General features: G+C 42.4%; 1 protein-coding gene across 1 annotated transcript in view; it reads right to left on the bottom strand.

Moving 5' to 3' along the window:
• Positions 1–1,041: 1,041 nt before the first annotated feature.
• The window catches only part of PCOLCE2 (procollagen C-endopeptidase enhancer 2), a 71,239-nt gene continuing 58,912 nt past the window's right edge, over positions 1,042–13,368 (bottom strand). The window contains exons 6-9 of the mRNA XM_082655589.1: positions 11,608–11,762; positions 6,513–6,596; positions 3,835–4,002; positions 1,042–1,621 (exon numbers count right to left, since the gene is read on the bottom strand). Coding sequence (XP_082511715.1) covers positions 1,491–1,621; positions 3,835–4,002; positions 6,513–6,596; positions 11,608–11,762 — 538 coding nt within the window. The 3' untranslated portion in view covers positions 1,042–1,490. The remainder of the gene's footprint in view (positions 1,622–3,834; positions 4,003–6,512; positions 6,597–11,607; positions 11,763–13,368) is intronic.

The raw sequence follows: 13,368 nt of genomic DNA, 5'->3' as shown, positions 1-13,368 counted from the left end.
AAAAAAAAAGAGCTTTTGGTTCTGTTTATGTCCATCAGGTAAATCTAGCTAACTGTGTGGTTCAAATCTATATCTTTTCAGCTCGGTGCTTTGTGACCACATAGAATGGTGGGATAGGGAGGGTGGGAGGGAGAGAGATGCAAGAGGGAAGAGATATGGGGATATATGTATATGCATAGCTGATTCACTTTGTTATAAAGCAGAAACTAACACACCATTGTAAAGCAATTATACTCCAATAAAGATGTTATTAAAAAAATTATATCTTTTTTTGTTTCTTTTAAATCTGCCCATTACTGTGAGAAGTGTGTTAAAATCTCCCACTATGATGGTGAACTTGTCAATTTCCATTTATACTATGCCAGACTTAGTTATATATTTTGAAGCCTATATTATATTGAAGGATAAAATATTTTAGTGATATATCTTTGCATGTTATTAGCTGCATGCAAATTTTAGAATTGTTTTATCTCCTTGTAACCCTCTTCATCTTGAGAAATACCTTAAAGTCTATTTTTTTCCCTAATATGAATAAAGCCACTTCACTCTTGTTTTGGTTAATATTTGCCTGATATATTTATGTTCTTCTATCCTTTTCTTTTCAACTTCTTTGTGTCCTTATGCTTTAGGTGTCTCTTTCAAATAGTATATTGTTGTATTTTGTTTTTCTAATCCAGTCTGATAATCTTTGGCTTTTAACTTTTTAGTCTAGTTATATAAATTGAGCTAGATTGCCTGTTCTGTCTCTTGGGAGATGTGTGCTCTGCACAAGTCACTAAATATACCTGAGCTTCCATTTCTATCACAAAATGAAGGACCTGAAAGAGATTCCTGAGGGACACGATTCTAGCTCTAACATTCTCTGGTTCTGCAGAGAAGAATTATAGTCTGTTTACATTACTGAGTCCATCTAGTCCCTGCGGTTCTTGGAATGTTCTTTTAGCAAAGTATAAACTGATACAAGGACAACCTTATGTGTAAATAGCAGGGAATATTCTTTTTACAGTGTCCCACTTTCTATAAAAGCAAGTCTAATGGCTGTTATATAATCATTTAAAAATATTTTATTAAGCACTGATTTTAAAAATGCAGGAGAAGAATATAACAACTCAGAGCAAATGCTTGAAGGTAAAACAAATATCACTATAAATATTGCACGTATAAAATCTCTTTTTTACATCTTCACACAACTCATTTCTAAAATATCCTTTTACAGAGATGTATAAATAAACTGCTTCCAAACTGTCAACGCTTGATACATTTAGTTTCTTATCACCTCACTAAGTCTGCAGGTTTCCAATCGGCTCTCTTCTGTGCAGGCAACAGAACTTCCATCAGTGACACCGGAGCTCTCCGACCTACATCATGTGAAGAGTAAATCTCTCTGAATGCTCAATATTTCAGGTTATAAATTTTCTTTTCCTACTGAGAAAAAAATAGATCCTTCAAAGGCAGTGACAGAACGCAGCTTAAATGGGCACAGTTCACTGTTAACATTGCTTGTTCTTCAAGGCGTCCAGGAGCTTCTGATTCTTGGTCTTGAACATCATGATAAAGCTGTTGGGCATGATTTTGCCTCTCCCATCTTCACCCACTTGGCCCATAATAATGTAGTTTAGACCTAAAAGAGAATATAAGATTAATTTTTTTCTCTCTGTGTGTTGGTTTGAAACAACTTCGACTATAAGTCACCTCTAGGTAAATGCTCTGTAAAGGGTATAATTAGACATTTATCCTATCTAGGATAAAATCTGGTTTAAGACTCTCATTGGGAAAAAAATCTAAATGTAACTGAATAGCATGTTCCAGCTCTGCTAACAGTAGGAATGTGGATGGAATGATTCGATCCGGTCACGTCCAGCTCTGCAGAAGGTCTGACGTATTTACTGAGTGTCTGCTATGAACAATACACTGTTTCTGTGAAAGGCTCTCCTTCCTCAAGGGGCTTCAGGTGGCCTCTCCTGGTGTCACAAGGCTTCTGGATCTCCCCAGGCATTTGTCAGCTAATGATCCATCGTCTTCTGTTGTTGTTGTCTTGGACTTTTTATTAACGTCTCCAACATTTATACTATGTAAGTTTTTTGAGGGCATGGTTGCATCATATACTTCTTTCCATTCTTATAGTCCCTTGCAAAAAGATAAGTCCTAAAAAGTACTTTATTCTGTTACACTGTTTTTTATATATCCGTGTTTCTGGCTAAGGTAGGCCTAGACTGGGGCCCAAGCTGAGCTATGTAGGATTCAACTCTGAAGATTTACACTGCTTCAGAAAAATGTCATAAAGGAAGTGTGTCTTACCACCCCGTTTATTCTCCCTCTCCCCCGTGTGTCATAAGAGAAATACGTGTTTCTTTTTCTCTTGCATAGGCCTTCCTCTGTGGGCCTACACTGGCATCATAGTGGTCTTGAGCCTCTGAAGGCTTGGTAGGATGAGCAGGTAGATGCCACCGAAAGCCTGGACTGCTAGCATCGAGATTTGACTGTGTCTAGATGTGCATTATTTGCTGTTCCGGGCAGTTCTGGAAAGAAGTGTTACCTTCTACAGAGTCTTTGCTATTCCCTCTAAAGAGTCAGTGTGAGGCTGCTCACCTTCCGACTCTTCTCAACAGTCTGAATTCATAGTAAAGCTTTCTTGAAGTGGATAGGCTATATTTCTGTGTGTGTGTGGCAGAGGTTTGGTTTGTTTCACTTGTAGTAGAGGTGTGTAACAAGACTGAGGAAAGGAATGAGCTGATATTGGATACAGAAATCATGGCATAGCACACAGTGGAATGCCAGGCATTATTGCCATGCCGAAAAAGAGATCTATACGTGCTGTTGATGGAAAGCTGTCCACATGTACATCACGTGGGGGAAAAGTTTCAGTAGAACGTATGTAGCATGATCCTCTCTCTACGTGTGTATGTGCAGGCTTTATATGGATAGAACTTTGTGGAAGGAGCTGTTCATTGTGCCTCTGGTGAAAGGGAAAGGGCTTCACTTTTTATTTTATATCCTTCTCTACTTATTTAAACTTTTTAAAAACCATAGAGCAGGGGCTTCCCTGGTGGCACAGTGGTTGGGAGTCCGCCTGCCGATGCAGGGGACACGGGTTCGTGCCCTGGTCCGGGAGGATCCCACATGCCGCGGAGCAGCTGGGCCCGTGAGCCATGGCCGCTGAGCCTGCGCATCTGGAGCCTGTGCTCCGCAACGGGAGAGGCCACAACAGTGAGAGGCCCGTGTACCGCAAAAACAAAAAAACCCATAGAGCATACATTACTTTTATAAGTTAAAGAACCTGTTTTTTAAAAAAAATCATGTACCTTTGGCTCTGAAGTAGCTTTTCTTTTTCCAAAATTTCTTAATAAACTCATCTCCATCTATGAATTGAATAATCCTATATCTACAAATGAATCCCAAATCTTTCATTCTAGCCCATAGATACCTCTCTCTTCTGAACTCCAGCTCTGAATTTCCTGTTCCTTGATGGATATCTTCCTCCACACACAGTAGTGGCACCTTAAGTGCAATACTTCAAAATCTCTGTCTCCTGATGTGCTCCTTCTCTGTCTGTTCCCTACTGATCCAACTTCAGACGTTTCTTGGACTCACTGATCATTTCCATTATCTCGTCTTCTTCCACAAGTGACCGGAACTGGGATTGGAGCCCAATTCTGGCGGACTCCAAAGGCCCTCCTTCGAAACCACAAGTGGGCAATACATTCGCCCTGACTTTACTTCCCTAGACCAGCCATGGCATGGAAAGATCCATGATTTTCTCAGAGAGGCTCTCCCGTCCCCTTCTCTGCTCCTGAGCTCCCCTGGAAGAAAGACTGAAGTTTTTCTCTGACTCACCTCTCCTGAGGAGTGGGCACTGCTTACAGACCACGACGACCTTGGCACTCATGTTCTTGCCGGCCTGCTGAATTGCCAGATTTCCTTCTTTATAGATGTTGATGATTGAGACCGTGGCGTGCAGACTCCCACCTCGAGGGATGGTGGTGATAACAGTCCCGGCCAAGACTGCAAAAGAAAACGTTTTTGAAATAATGGGACAGTGAAGGCAAGTGTTAGCAGAACTGAACGTAATTGTACATTTCTCTAAGTGTCAGATGGGAAACATTTTAACGTAAGAAAGAAGGTCCTAATAGAGCCATTGAATTTGATTCTGTACAGTTGTCACCAAAATTCAGGTTGAACAAAAGGAGTCGTGGAGCTGTTATGTTACCGCAGCTGTTAGGTGTTGACACTGAGTAGGAAAACCAAAATATCTGCCGAATTGCAGTCAGTTGCTGAGACGAGGGCTCGTTCCAATGTTTTATCCAACGTGTGGATCAGTTACCAAATAAGGGATGGGCTCATGCGCCTCTACCTGTGAACACTCAACAGGACCTTGTACCTTTAGAGGTAACACCATACTAAGAGGCTGCACGATGGGGGTCTGAGCCACGAAGATCTGAGTCCTTGTGTCTGTGTGGGTGAGCGCCTACCTTTCTGTGTCTCCCCCTGGTTCCTCTCTTTAGCTGGCCTCTCTCCTTGAACTTTTTTTTTTTTTATAAAACACGTATTTATTAAATGAAGAATCGGTCTTACAAATATCCACTCCCTTAAGCCTTCTCCCAGGCTTCTACTGCAAATGACCAATTGCAGGTGCTGGAGGAAACTAAAGAGAATTAGAAGCAGCAGGTTGGGATGGAGGTGGGGGGAAGGAAGAGGGAAGATGGGGGTCAGAAAATAAAAGCCCCTTTCAAGAAAGAGTATCATAAAAGCAGTGAAGGTAATCAGGGTTAGCAAAAACCAGAATTATTTTTGTTCCTTAGACCAACCCCCCACTTCATCCCTTATTTGTCTTCTCTCAGTGGATATCAGGTGCTCTCTCCTTGAACTTTGATTCATCCATAGATCCCCATCTCCCTCTAATGATCACTAAATATCTGTGTTTTTCTGGGTCTTTCACATTCTCTTTTTTATGCATCCTGTTTAACGCATTTAACAAGTCAAAGTATAGAACTGAGGTATAGCTTAAGACATTTTCTTGCTTAAAGAAAAAAAAACTCTAGCAAAATTCAGTTGCTTTTCATTATGTCACTCTCTCTTTTTACTATGTGACACTCAGAGAAGAGTCCTACTTCTGACCCACAGAAAGAAAGATGCTGTGTTTCTCAAAGGCATGCTTTTGGCATTCTGGGGGGTGGGGGCAGTGGACATTCCAGGTGAGGCAGGACTTGCATTGAATGACTTTCTGATGAATCCTGTCTCTACCCAGAAAACCAGCAGCACCCGGCAGTTATTGTGACAATCAAAACCTGCCCCTAAAGGAGTGTTACCAATGCTGGTTGGAAACCAATGGGCCGCTGGTGATAGTATTGGGTCATTTTGCCATGGAAGTGAGTCACAGTGGAATAGATTGAGCTTTGGACTTGGCTGATATGACCCTTTCAGGATAAAGTGAGAACACACTGCTTATGTGGTACGCAAAGCTCATAACGTCAGAATTCTTCTCATGCCTTACTTTGACTTTCGGTCATGAGTGCTTACTGCAAAACGTCAGTCAGTAGCCGAGTGAAATCAGGGGGCTCTGAGGACAGGAAGGGAGATTTCCTTAAGCACCTCCTACAGAAGACGACACTGGGTGTGGGAGCAATGACACCTCGTGCTACTGGTTTTCATTTTCATGCCATTATTTGAATTTCGGCTGCAAACTCCAGTTAGATTTAGGGCCCTAGATTCTTTAGTGCCTTCATACCTTCTCTGCAACATAGTCCGTCTGGGCTGCAGTTACCACTTGAAGGCATAAGAAAAAGCAAGCAAAGCCTCATCTGGGAGGCCCTTTGTTCTGAGTAACCTATTTAAAGGCTGTACCAACTTTCTTTTCCTGATAAGACTGCTCTTCGATGTTCCTTTTAAACATAACCAACATAATTAAACTTGGGATCTTTTGCTCTTAAGTGGTTTTCACAGAAAGTGCAATTTTTGTTTAATTGGAAAAAACTCTTAGAAATTCTAAGTCATTAGGTAATATCTCCTCAGGTTCCAGTTTATAAGAGTTTCCAAATGGATTTCAGATTTCCAAGTTTGAATTTAGTACTTTGGAAGGACACTACAGAGGAAATACTTGAATTTCTTTGGAGAGAGTCCAGCTTGGACATGTTTCTAATTAACTTCAGTTGAATTACAGATGTGTGAAAAAATACTCAGTGCGTGAAAACTATGTGAGAAAAAAGGGATACAGGTTTTTTCAGGAATACGGAGCCAGCCAGAAGACACAGAGCGGTAGTATCACGTACCAGGAGTCAAATTATTAAGTTTACGTGGAAAATGTATATTTTCTGTACATGAATTTTTCTCAGGTGTGAAATCTAACACTTCAAAAGGCACAAGTCAACATACCCTAGTGTGTAAGAAAATATTTTCTTGGGTAAATGAAGAGTGTAACTGACCCTTTACCATCACATTCACGGCAGTCCCTTTGAGATTAAGCATGCGGTTTCAGGTTTCTGATTAAAGAGGAAAGACTGGGTTTTATTTCTTACCAAAGTTACTCAAGCAATAATTGCTTTCCAGAGTCCCCGACCGTCTACACTTCTGCTGACACAGGGCCACGGTGGGTTTTAAACCTTCATTCAGAGAAGAAAGACATAAGATTCAGGAAAATGAATTCAAGTATAATTGGTGTTTAGATCTGAATCTACCAATTTAAAATTCCCATATATTTCCCTGAGCCACCAATCTGTCATTGCAATGAAATAATTAAAAAGCATGCAAAGGCAACGCTTCATGCTACCGACTCCTGCTCTAATTTCTTCAGGGTAACTCAATACCCTCTGCGGAGTTTTAAACCTGAGATCAAAGATAACCCAAATTTAGCCCTATTCTCTTCTTCCTTTATATATAACTAATGCTGTAACTAAAAATAGATACAGTCTCATGTGCCCTGCTTAGAAAAACCCAGTACAACAAATATGAACACAGGAGATGTAGGTTAACTCCTCATTTTCCGAAAGGAATCCAATGGGTCTCCCCCTGAGGGTGGAGGGTACTTTCTTGGTGCACCTGAAATACACAGTCGCCCAAATGGGAGCAGTACAGGTTTCTGGGAACACTGCTCCTGTGGTAAGGTGTGTTATAGCCGTAATTAGATGCAACCAATCACTAAACATTTATTTTGAGCCTGTAAGGATTATTAGTAAGGATTATTCATTGCCTAGAAGGATCTTAAGAACTGAGAAGTAGACAAATTTGAAAGTACAACTAAACAGGTAACCACAGTGGTTCTCAGGCAGGGGTGATTTTGCCCACTAGGTGACATTTGGTAATGCCTGGAAATATTTTTGGTGGTCACAGCTAGGGGATGCCACTGGCATCTAGCGGGTATATAACCAGAGATGCTGCTAGGCTTCCTACAGTGAACAGGACAGCCCCCAACAGCAAAGAATGATCTGGCCAAAAATGTAAATAGTGCCAAGGTTGAGAAACTGTACTATGATGAAATGAAACGAAATGAAATGAAAATAATCCTCATTAAAAATGTTTCCAAAATATTTCCTAATGATTCACTTATATGTGGCAACATGCTAGGAAGAACTAAACAAAGCTGTCACAGAACACTACTTGGTGGGTAAGAATTTACAACTGTGATATTGCCCTGCTGATATGTTCTGCTAACTTTTCTGTGAAGTTACTCTTTTTTTTTTACATCTTTACTGGAGTATAATTGCTTTACAATGGTGTGTTAGTTTCTGCTTTATAACAAAGTGAATCAGTTATACGTATACATATATCCCCATATCTCCTCCTTTTGAGTTTACTCTTAATGTGTACCCCTACTTAACTCCAAAAAGGATCCAAAGTGGATTATAGTATTAAAATATATACAATTTAATGTTAAAATACACACAGTTTAATGGTAAAATAAACACAATAGCATATATATGGAGAAAGAGCTCAGAAAGCATTTAGAGGGACTATTGTTCTAGGAGTTGGGGACCTGAATTTACCTCATTCACTGAGTCAAAAGGTAGTGGCGTTAGTGGTTCTCCCTGTCTGATGAAAGAGCATCTTTTCACGTGGGCCACTGGAAACCAGCTCCTTCTCGGCCTCGGAATGCTAGTCTGGAGGTTGGGTGGGTGTCCCACACGGCCCCTTCTCTGCCTTCGGGACATCCCCGCTCTCTTGCCTTTCAGCCATCAGCTGTCCCACCCTGACCCTCGCCATGCTCCCGTCCTCTCTGCTGCCCTGCACTCCCCAGCACGGCACCTGGTTCTCAGCCCTCCTCTCCATGTGCTCCCGCGGCCGTGCCGGTGGGTCCTCCCTCCTCGGGGACGATCCCTCTCGGCGCCGCCACGGCCCCATCCTTCCCAGAGATGTTCCCTCTGCTCCGTCTCTGCCCCTCAGTCCCAGGCTTCCAGGTCCTCCTGCTGAAGTCTCATCACCAATCTCCCAAGTGTGGACACCCTGTCAGCCAGTGTAGCCTCCTCTCCTTCAAGCTTACTTAGTTACTCTCAGACTCTCACGAGTACTTGCTTTCTGTCTTTAGAGGTTCAACACATTGACCCCTCGCATTCTTCCCACTGCACCATCCTGGCCCGTCTCTACTTCCTTAGCTACTCCACTTAATTTCCATGGTCTGTTATCCCACTTTCTTGACAATATGTTAAACTCCCTTTCCCCTCTGCCCTCCAACCCTTAGGAAGCCTGAAGGAGCCTCTGCTTCTCCTTCTGTGCCTGCACGTAGACAGCTGAGGACACAAATGGGCCCTCGTCCAAGTGACAAGCTGTCTCCAATTTCCACAGCTGTTCTTCGGATTCTCCCAACCCCCCGGGGCTCCCACCTCCCTTCCGTCTCATTCTCAGCAGGTGACCTTGCCTATTTTCTGGGGAAAACAGAGATCATAGAAGAAAATGTCCTCGAAGCCCCACCAGACCCCCGAGCTGTCTTTATCTGCCCCCCTCTCTTCTTTCCTCCCCTGGGAGAGGAGGCTGCCCACGTCTGGTCTAAGGTCTGTCCTTCTGTGCGTCCTCCGAAGGCCAGACCCGCTCATCTTTGTGGAAATTTCCTCTACAGTTTATTCCTTCACTCTGCCCTTCTGTTCTCCTGCTGTGCCGGCTACTTCCCATTGGCTTTACCACGTTCACACCCTCCCTTAGGCTTGAACCTGCGCACTGAGTCGCTGGACTTAGTTTCCTCGCCTTGCTCCACACGCCCCTCACCCCCATCTGGCTTCTGCCTGCACAGCTCCACTCATAACCCTTGCCAGGGTGTCCAGTAGCCTCCACGTCGTGAAATCACATGGTAACATTTTAGTCCTGACGTTGTTTGAAGCCTCATCAACACTTGGCTCTTCTGACTACCGCCTTCTCAAAACACTCTCTTCCCCGGCCCCCAGGACACCTGGGTTCCCCCCACGTCCGCCGCTGCCCCTTAGCTGCTTTTTTCATTCTTCTCTGCCAGCAGATCCTCCCTCTTTAAAGACTTGGAGTTTCTAGAGATTTAATTCCAGCCCTTCTTCTCCTTTCCCCCGTAACCTCTCCCCCATGGGGTCAACCATGATGAAGACTCAAATTTAAATCTCTTGCTTAAATCTCTCTTCCGGCCTGGAGGCCCGTAGATCTTACTGTCTACATAACGGCTCCATTTGCTTGTCTCACAGACACCTCTAACCCCACAAGGGCACAGCTTAACTTATGAATCTACCCCTCAACCTATGACTCTACTCCTATGAATGGTAACATTGTTCCTCTGAGTTGTGCAAGCCAGGGACCCGGGAGGCATGCTTCTGGATTGCCCTAGTCCAATTAACCGCTGAGCCCTGTCAGTATCTCCCAAGGTCTCTGGCCTGCAGAACTGTCAGTGTCTCTTGACCGTCTCTGTAGTTCTGTCTGGTGCAGTTCCCCTGGACAACCCCAAGAACATGCTGACCCTCCTGACCCCTACAGTCCATTCACCTCACTGGGGCCTCACAGAGTGATCTTTGTAAAGTGTGAATCTAATCCTGAACTTTCCTTAAATCCACCAACAGCTTCCCCTGCACTTAGGAGAAAACCCCAACTACTCAGAGCATCAGGAGTGAGGTGGTAGGGCCTAAAGATGAACCTAGCAAGAGAGGCTAGGTACAAAGTGCGAAGGGGTTTGGCCCTTGTGCTGTCCAATATGGTAGCCACTGGCCACAGAGGCTTTTAAATTTTAATTAAATTAAAATTCAGATCTTCAGTAGCACTAGTCACATTTCAGGTGTTCAACAGTGGCCACTGTATTGGATGGCACAGGTGTAGACAATTAATTTAAGTGGGAGAAGGACACAGTCTGGTTGTGTGTGTGTGTGTGTGTGTGTGTGTGTGTGTGTGTGTGTGTGTGTGTGTGTGTGTGTGTGTGTGTGTGTGTGTGTGTGTGTGTGTGTGTGTGTGTGTGTGTGTGTGTGTGTGTGTGTATGGGGCATTCAGTGGGGAATTAAGACAGAGGAAGGGGACCCTAAGAGTGTGGCTACAGTTTCTGTGGACCATGCTTGGGAAAACAGGTGGAGAAGCAGAATTGAGACAGAAAATAATGTGATAGAAATGAGTTACATTTGATATGTTTTAATTTAAATGTCTAGCAGTTGCAAAACGCTAGGAGAAAATTACAAATTTTTTTGTAATGTTTGCAATTTCAGAGAAAGTTTAGGACTGGAGATAAAAGCTGGGGAACCACAAGATAAAAGCTGGGGAACCACATGAATGCAGACAGATAATTCACTGGAAGGAATAGGACACCAGGGTCCACTGAGGTGGGCTGGAGAAATATTGCTGTAACGTGCGGCAATACACCTGCAGGCCACAAGGTGGCACACTGCGGAGTGCTCAGAAAAATCAGCCCTTCTAGAAGTGCCTGTACTCAGGACAGCCCTGCTCAGGGTACCTGCAGAAAATGGTGGGCAGTAAAGCTGGGTTTATCTCAGCCTATTTCATATATTAACCTTAGATCCTTCCTTCCCCCTTTTTTTCTCCTCCCTGTATTTAGATTTTGAAATCTCAGGCCTGAAATCCTGGTGGGTGGAGCTGACAGGGTACAGAGACAAGATACAGGGACCCACACTTGCCCCTCCATTTCTTAGATAATTACCAGAGTTTCCCGACTGGCTTCTCTAATACCTCAAATATTTTTGTTTGATTTACTCCAATTTGAAAAAATAATACATTTTGTATGACACAATTTGGAGCATACCCCATCCCAAAAAAGTCCAAATACTGGCAGATGTGAAAACAGGCAGGTACCAGGGCCCTGAAACTTTAACTTAAAACACTACAGTTCTATGTAATAAAAAAAAAAAAACATAATTTTATAAGTGCCAAGAAATAAAAAGTAGGCTTGTCATGTGATCTGTGCCAAAACAGGATTCCTAGCATTTTTAAGTGACCATAATTTTCTTAGGTAACATTTTAAAATTATTAGCTTAGAAGCATTCTTACACCTTACACTTTTCTTCAATTCATGGAATCATATTATTCTCTTCCATAAGTTTTCATCTTATTTAACTTATTTTAGTCTCAAGTATTTTCCTCTTATTTAATTTTTTTTTTTTTTTCTACTTCAGAAGAATTTTTCTTATACTCCTCAAGTTTGTGTACAAACTTCAAACGAGAAAAACTTACTTGTAGTCACAGGAAAGGTGGTGGTAACAGGTGGTGCTGTAGTTGCCGGCAATTTCTTTGGCCTGAATTTGTAGTGACCGATAAATCCATCTGCAGTTAAACTTAAGTCTGATAAAAACTGAATGAGAAGTTCATTTCTCTCAGATACAATTGGCCTAAAAGAAAAAGAGATGTAATTATATATATATTTAAAAATTTAGGTGACACCTCTCTGAAATGTAGAATTTTCTAACTTTCCATCAATTTCTGACGATAGGTTATTCTTTGTTTAAACTGAAAAGCTGAAATACTTGAAAAGATGATGGTCTTAATCTGCTCAGTATTAACGCGAATAGCTAACATTTACTGAACGTTTGCTCAGTTAGGCACGTGCTTTATGAAAACTGTTGAATTCTGTCTTCACAACAACCCTGTTATTATCCCCTCTTCATGGAATAGGCAAGTGAAGAACGGAGAGTTCAAGTGATTTGTCCAAGGCCCTCGGTTAGTATGTGGGAGAGTCAGCATTTGAAAGGACCAGGTGCCTTTAGAGACGCTGGTAGACGTTGGGACCAAGGTAAACACTGAAGCTGCAGCTGGTTCCTCACAAGCACCGCAGGGTTTGGCCTGACTTGGCAACCACACAGCTTCTTTGAACTAAGGCTCTGGGTTCCAGCTGGCCTGGGGAGCTAGGGATGCTGGCCCTGGGGAATCAGATGGAGAACTTCGGTGAACAACTTCCCACACCCTGTGAAGACACCACCAAAGGGATCACCTCAGTGGGTTGGTCACCTAGGGATAAGAAAGCCATGCAGGGTTTAATGGGACTTTCATTTCATTGTTAATGAGAGTTCTTATGCGTGCCTGAAATGGAAACCTTTCTGTTTATAATCTGGGTAGCAAAATTCTGTGAAGGAGAAAGAGAAAGTGATTACTTTGTTTTGGTGGTCATGAAAGACATCATTAAGAATTCTAATTTTAAAGCAATTTTAGGGGCCTGCTGGTACTAAAGGTTTAGTGGCGATAGTAACTGAGGCTCAGAAGCTCTGTTAAATCTTAGGGGATAACTATATTATACAAGACGGTAGTTTCATTTAATCTTGCTATTGTTATTTAAACAATGGTTTAAAAATGCTGTTTGGCTAATTCTATTTTAAAACTATTTAACTCAGAAGTGGAAAATTTATTTAATTGAGTTAATTGGTGGTTTGACTAAACTCCTTTTTTTGAGTCGTCGTCTCAGCTGAATCACTTCTTAGCCCTCACGGATAGTAAGTAATGAGGCAACCTGTCAGCTATTTTGAGTGGAGTGGGTGGAGGGGAAGGTAGATCTGGACTTGACCCAACCAGTTAGAAAAACTGCAGGGTTCTTTTCTGTCCTGAAGGTTATTGCCTTCTTAGCCAAGGGATGAGACAAACCTAAGAGCAAGCTCTGTGACCCACATTTAGAGTTCCAGTCACAAAAGTGACCAAGGTCATTCAAATAATGCTTCTAAGAATCAAGCCTGGAACAGAAATATTTTGTCTTGCTTTTGAAAACACATTCCATTGAATAAATACAGTGTGCAGGAAACACAGTTCTCAACTACAAGTACAAATAAGACACGTTAATCTTGTTCAGATGATAGAATTACAAAAAGCACTTCTTATAAGCAGCAAAGAAAACCTTAAGATCCAACCAGGTCAGCCTTCTAGGCATGATGTTATAATCATAGTGATCATTCACTGCCTTTTCTATGAACTCATCTTGGAAGCACGATATTGGAAGCTGAATTTTCTCAA

The sequence above is a fragment of the Grampus griseus genome (genome assembly GCF_964374135.1).
Source record: "Grampus griseus genome assembly, chromosome: 5".
In the NCBI taxonomy this organism is placed as follows: Eukaryota; Metazoa; Chordata; class Mammalia; order Artiodactyla; family Delphinidae; genus Grampus; species Grampus griseus.
This window is presented reverse-complemented; position numbering and strand designations above follow the sequence as displayed.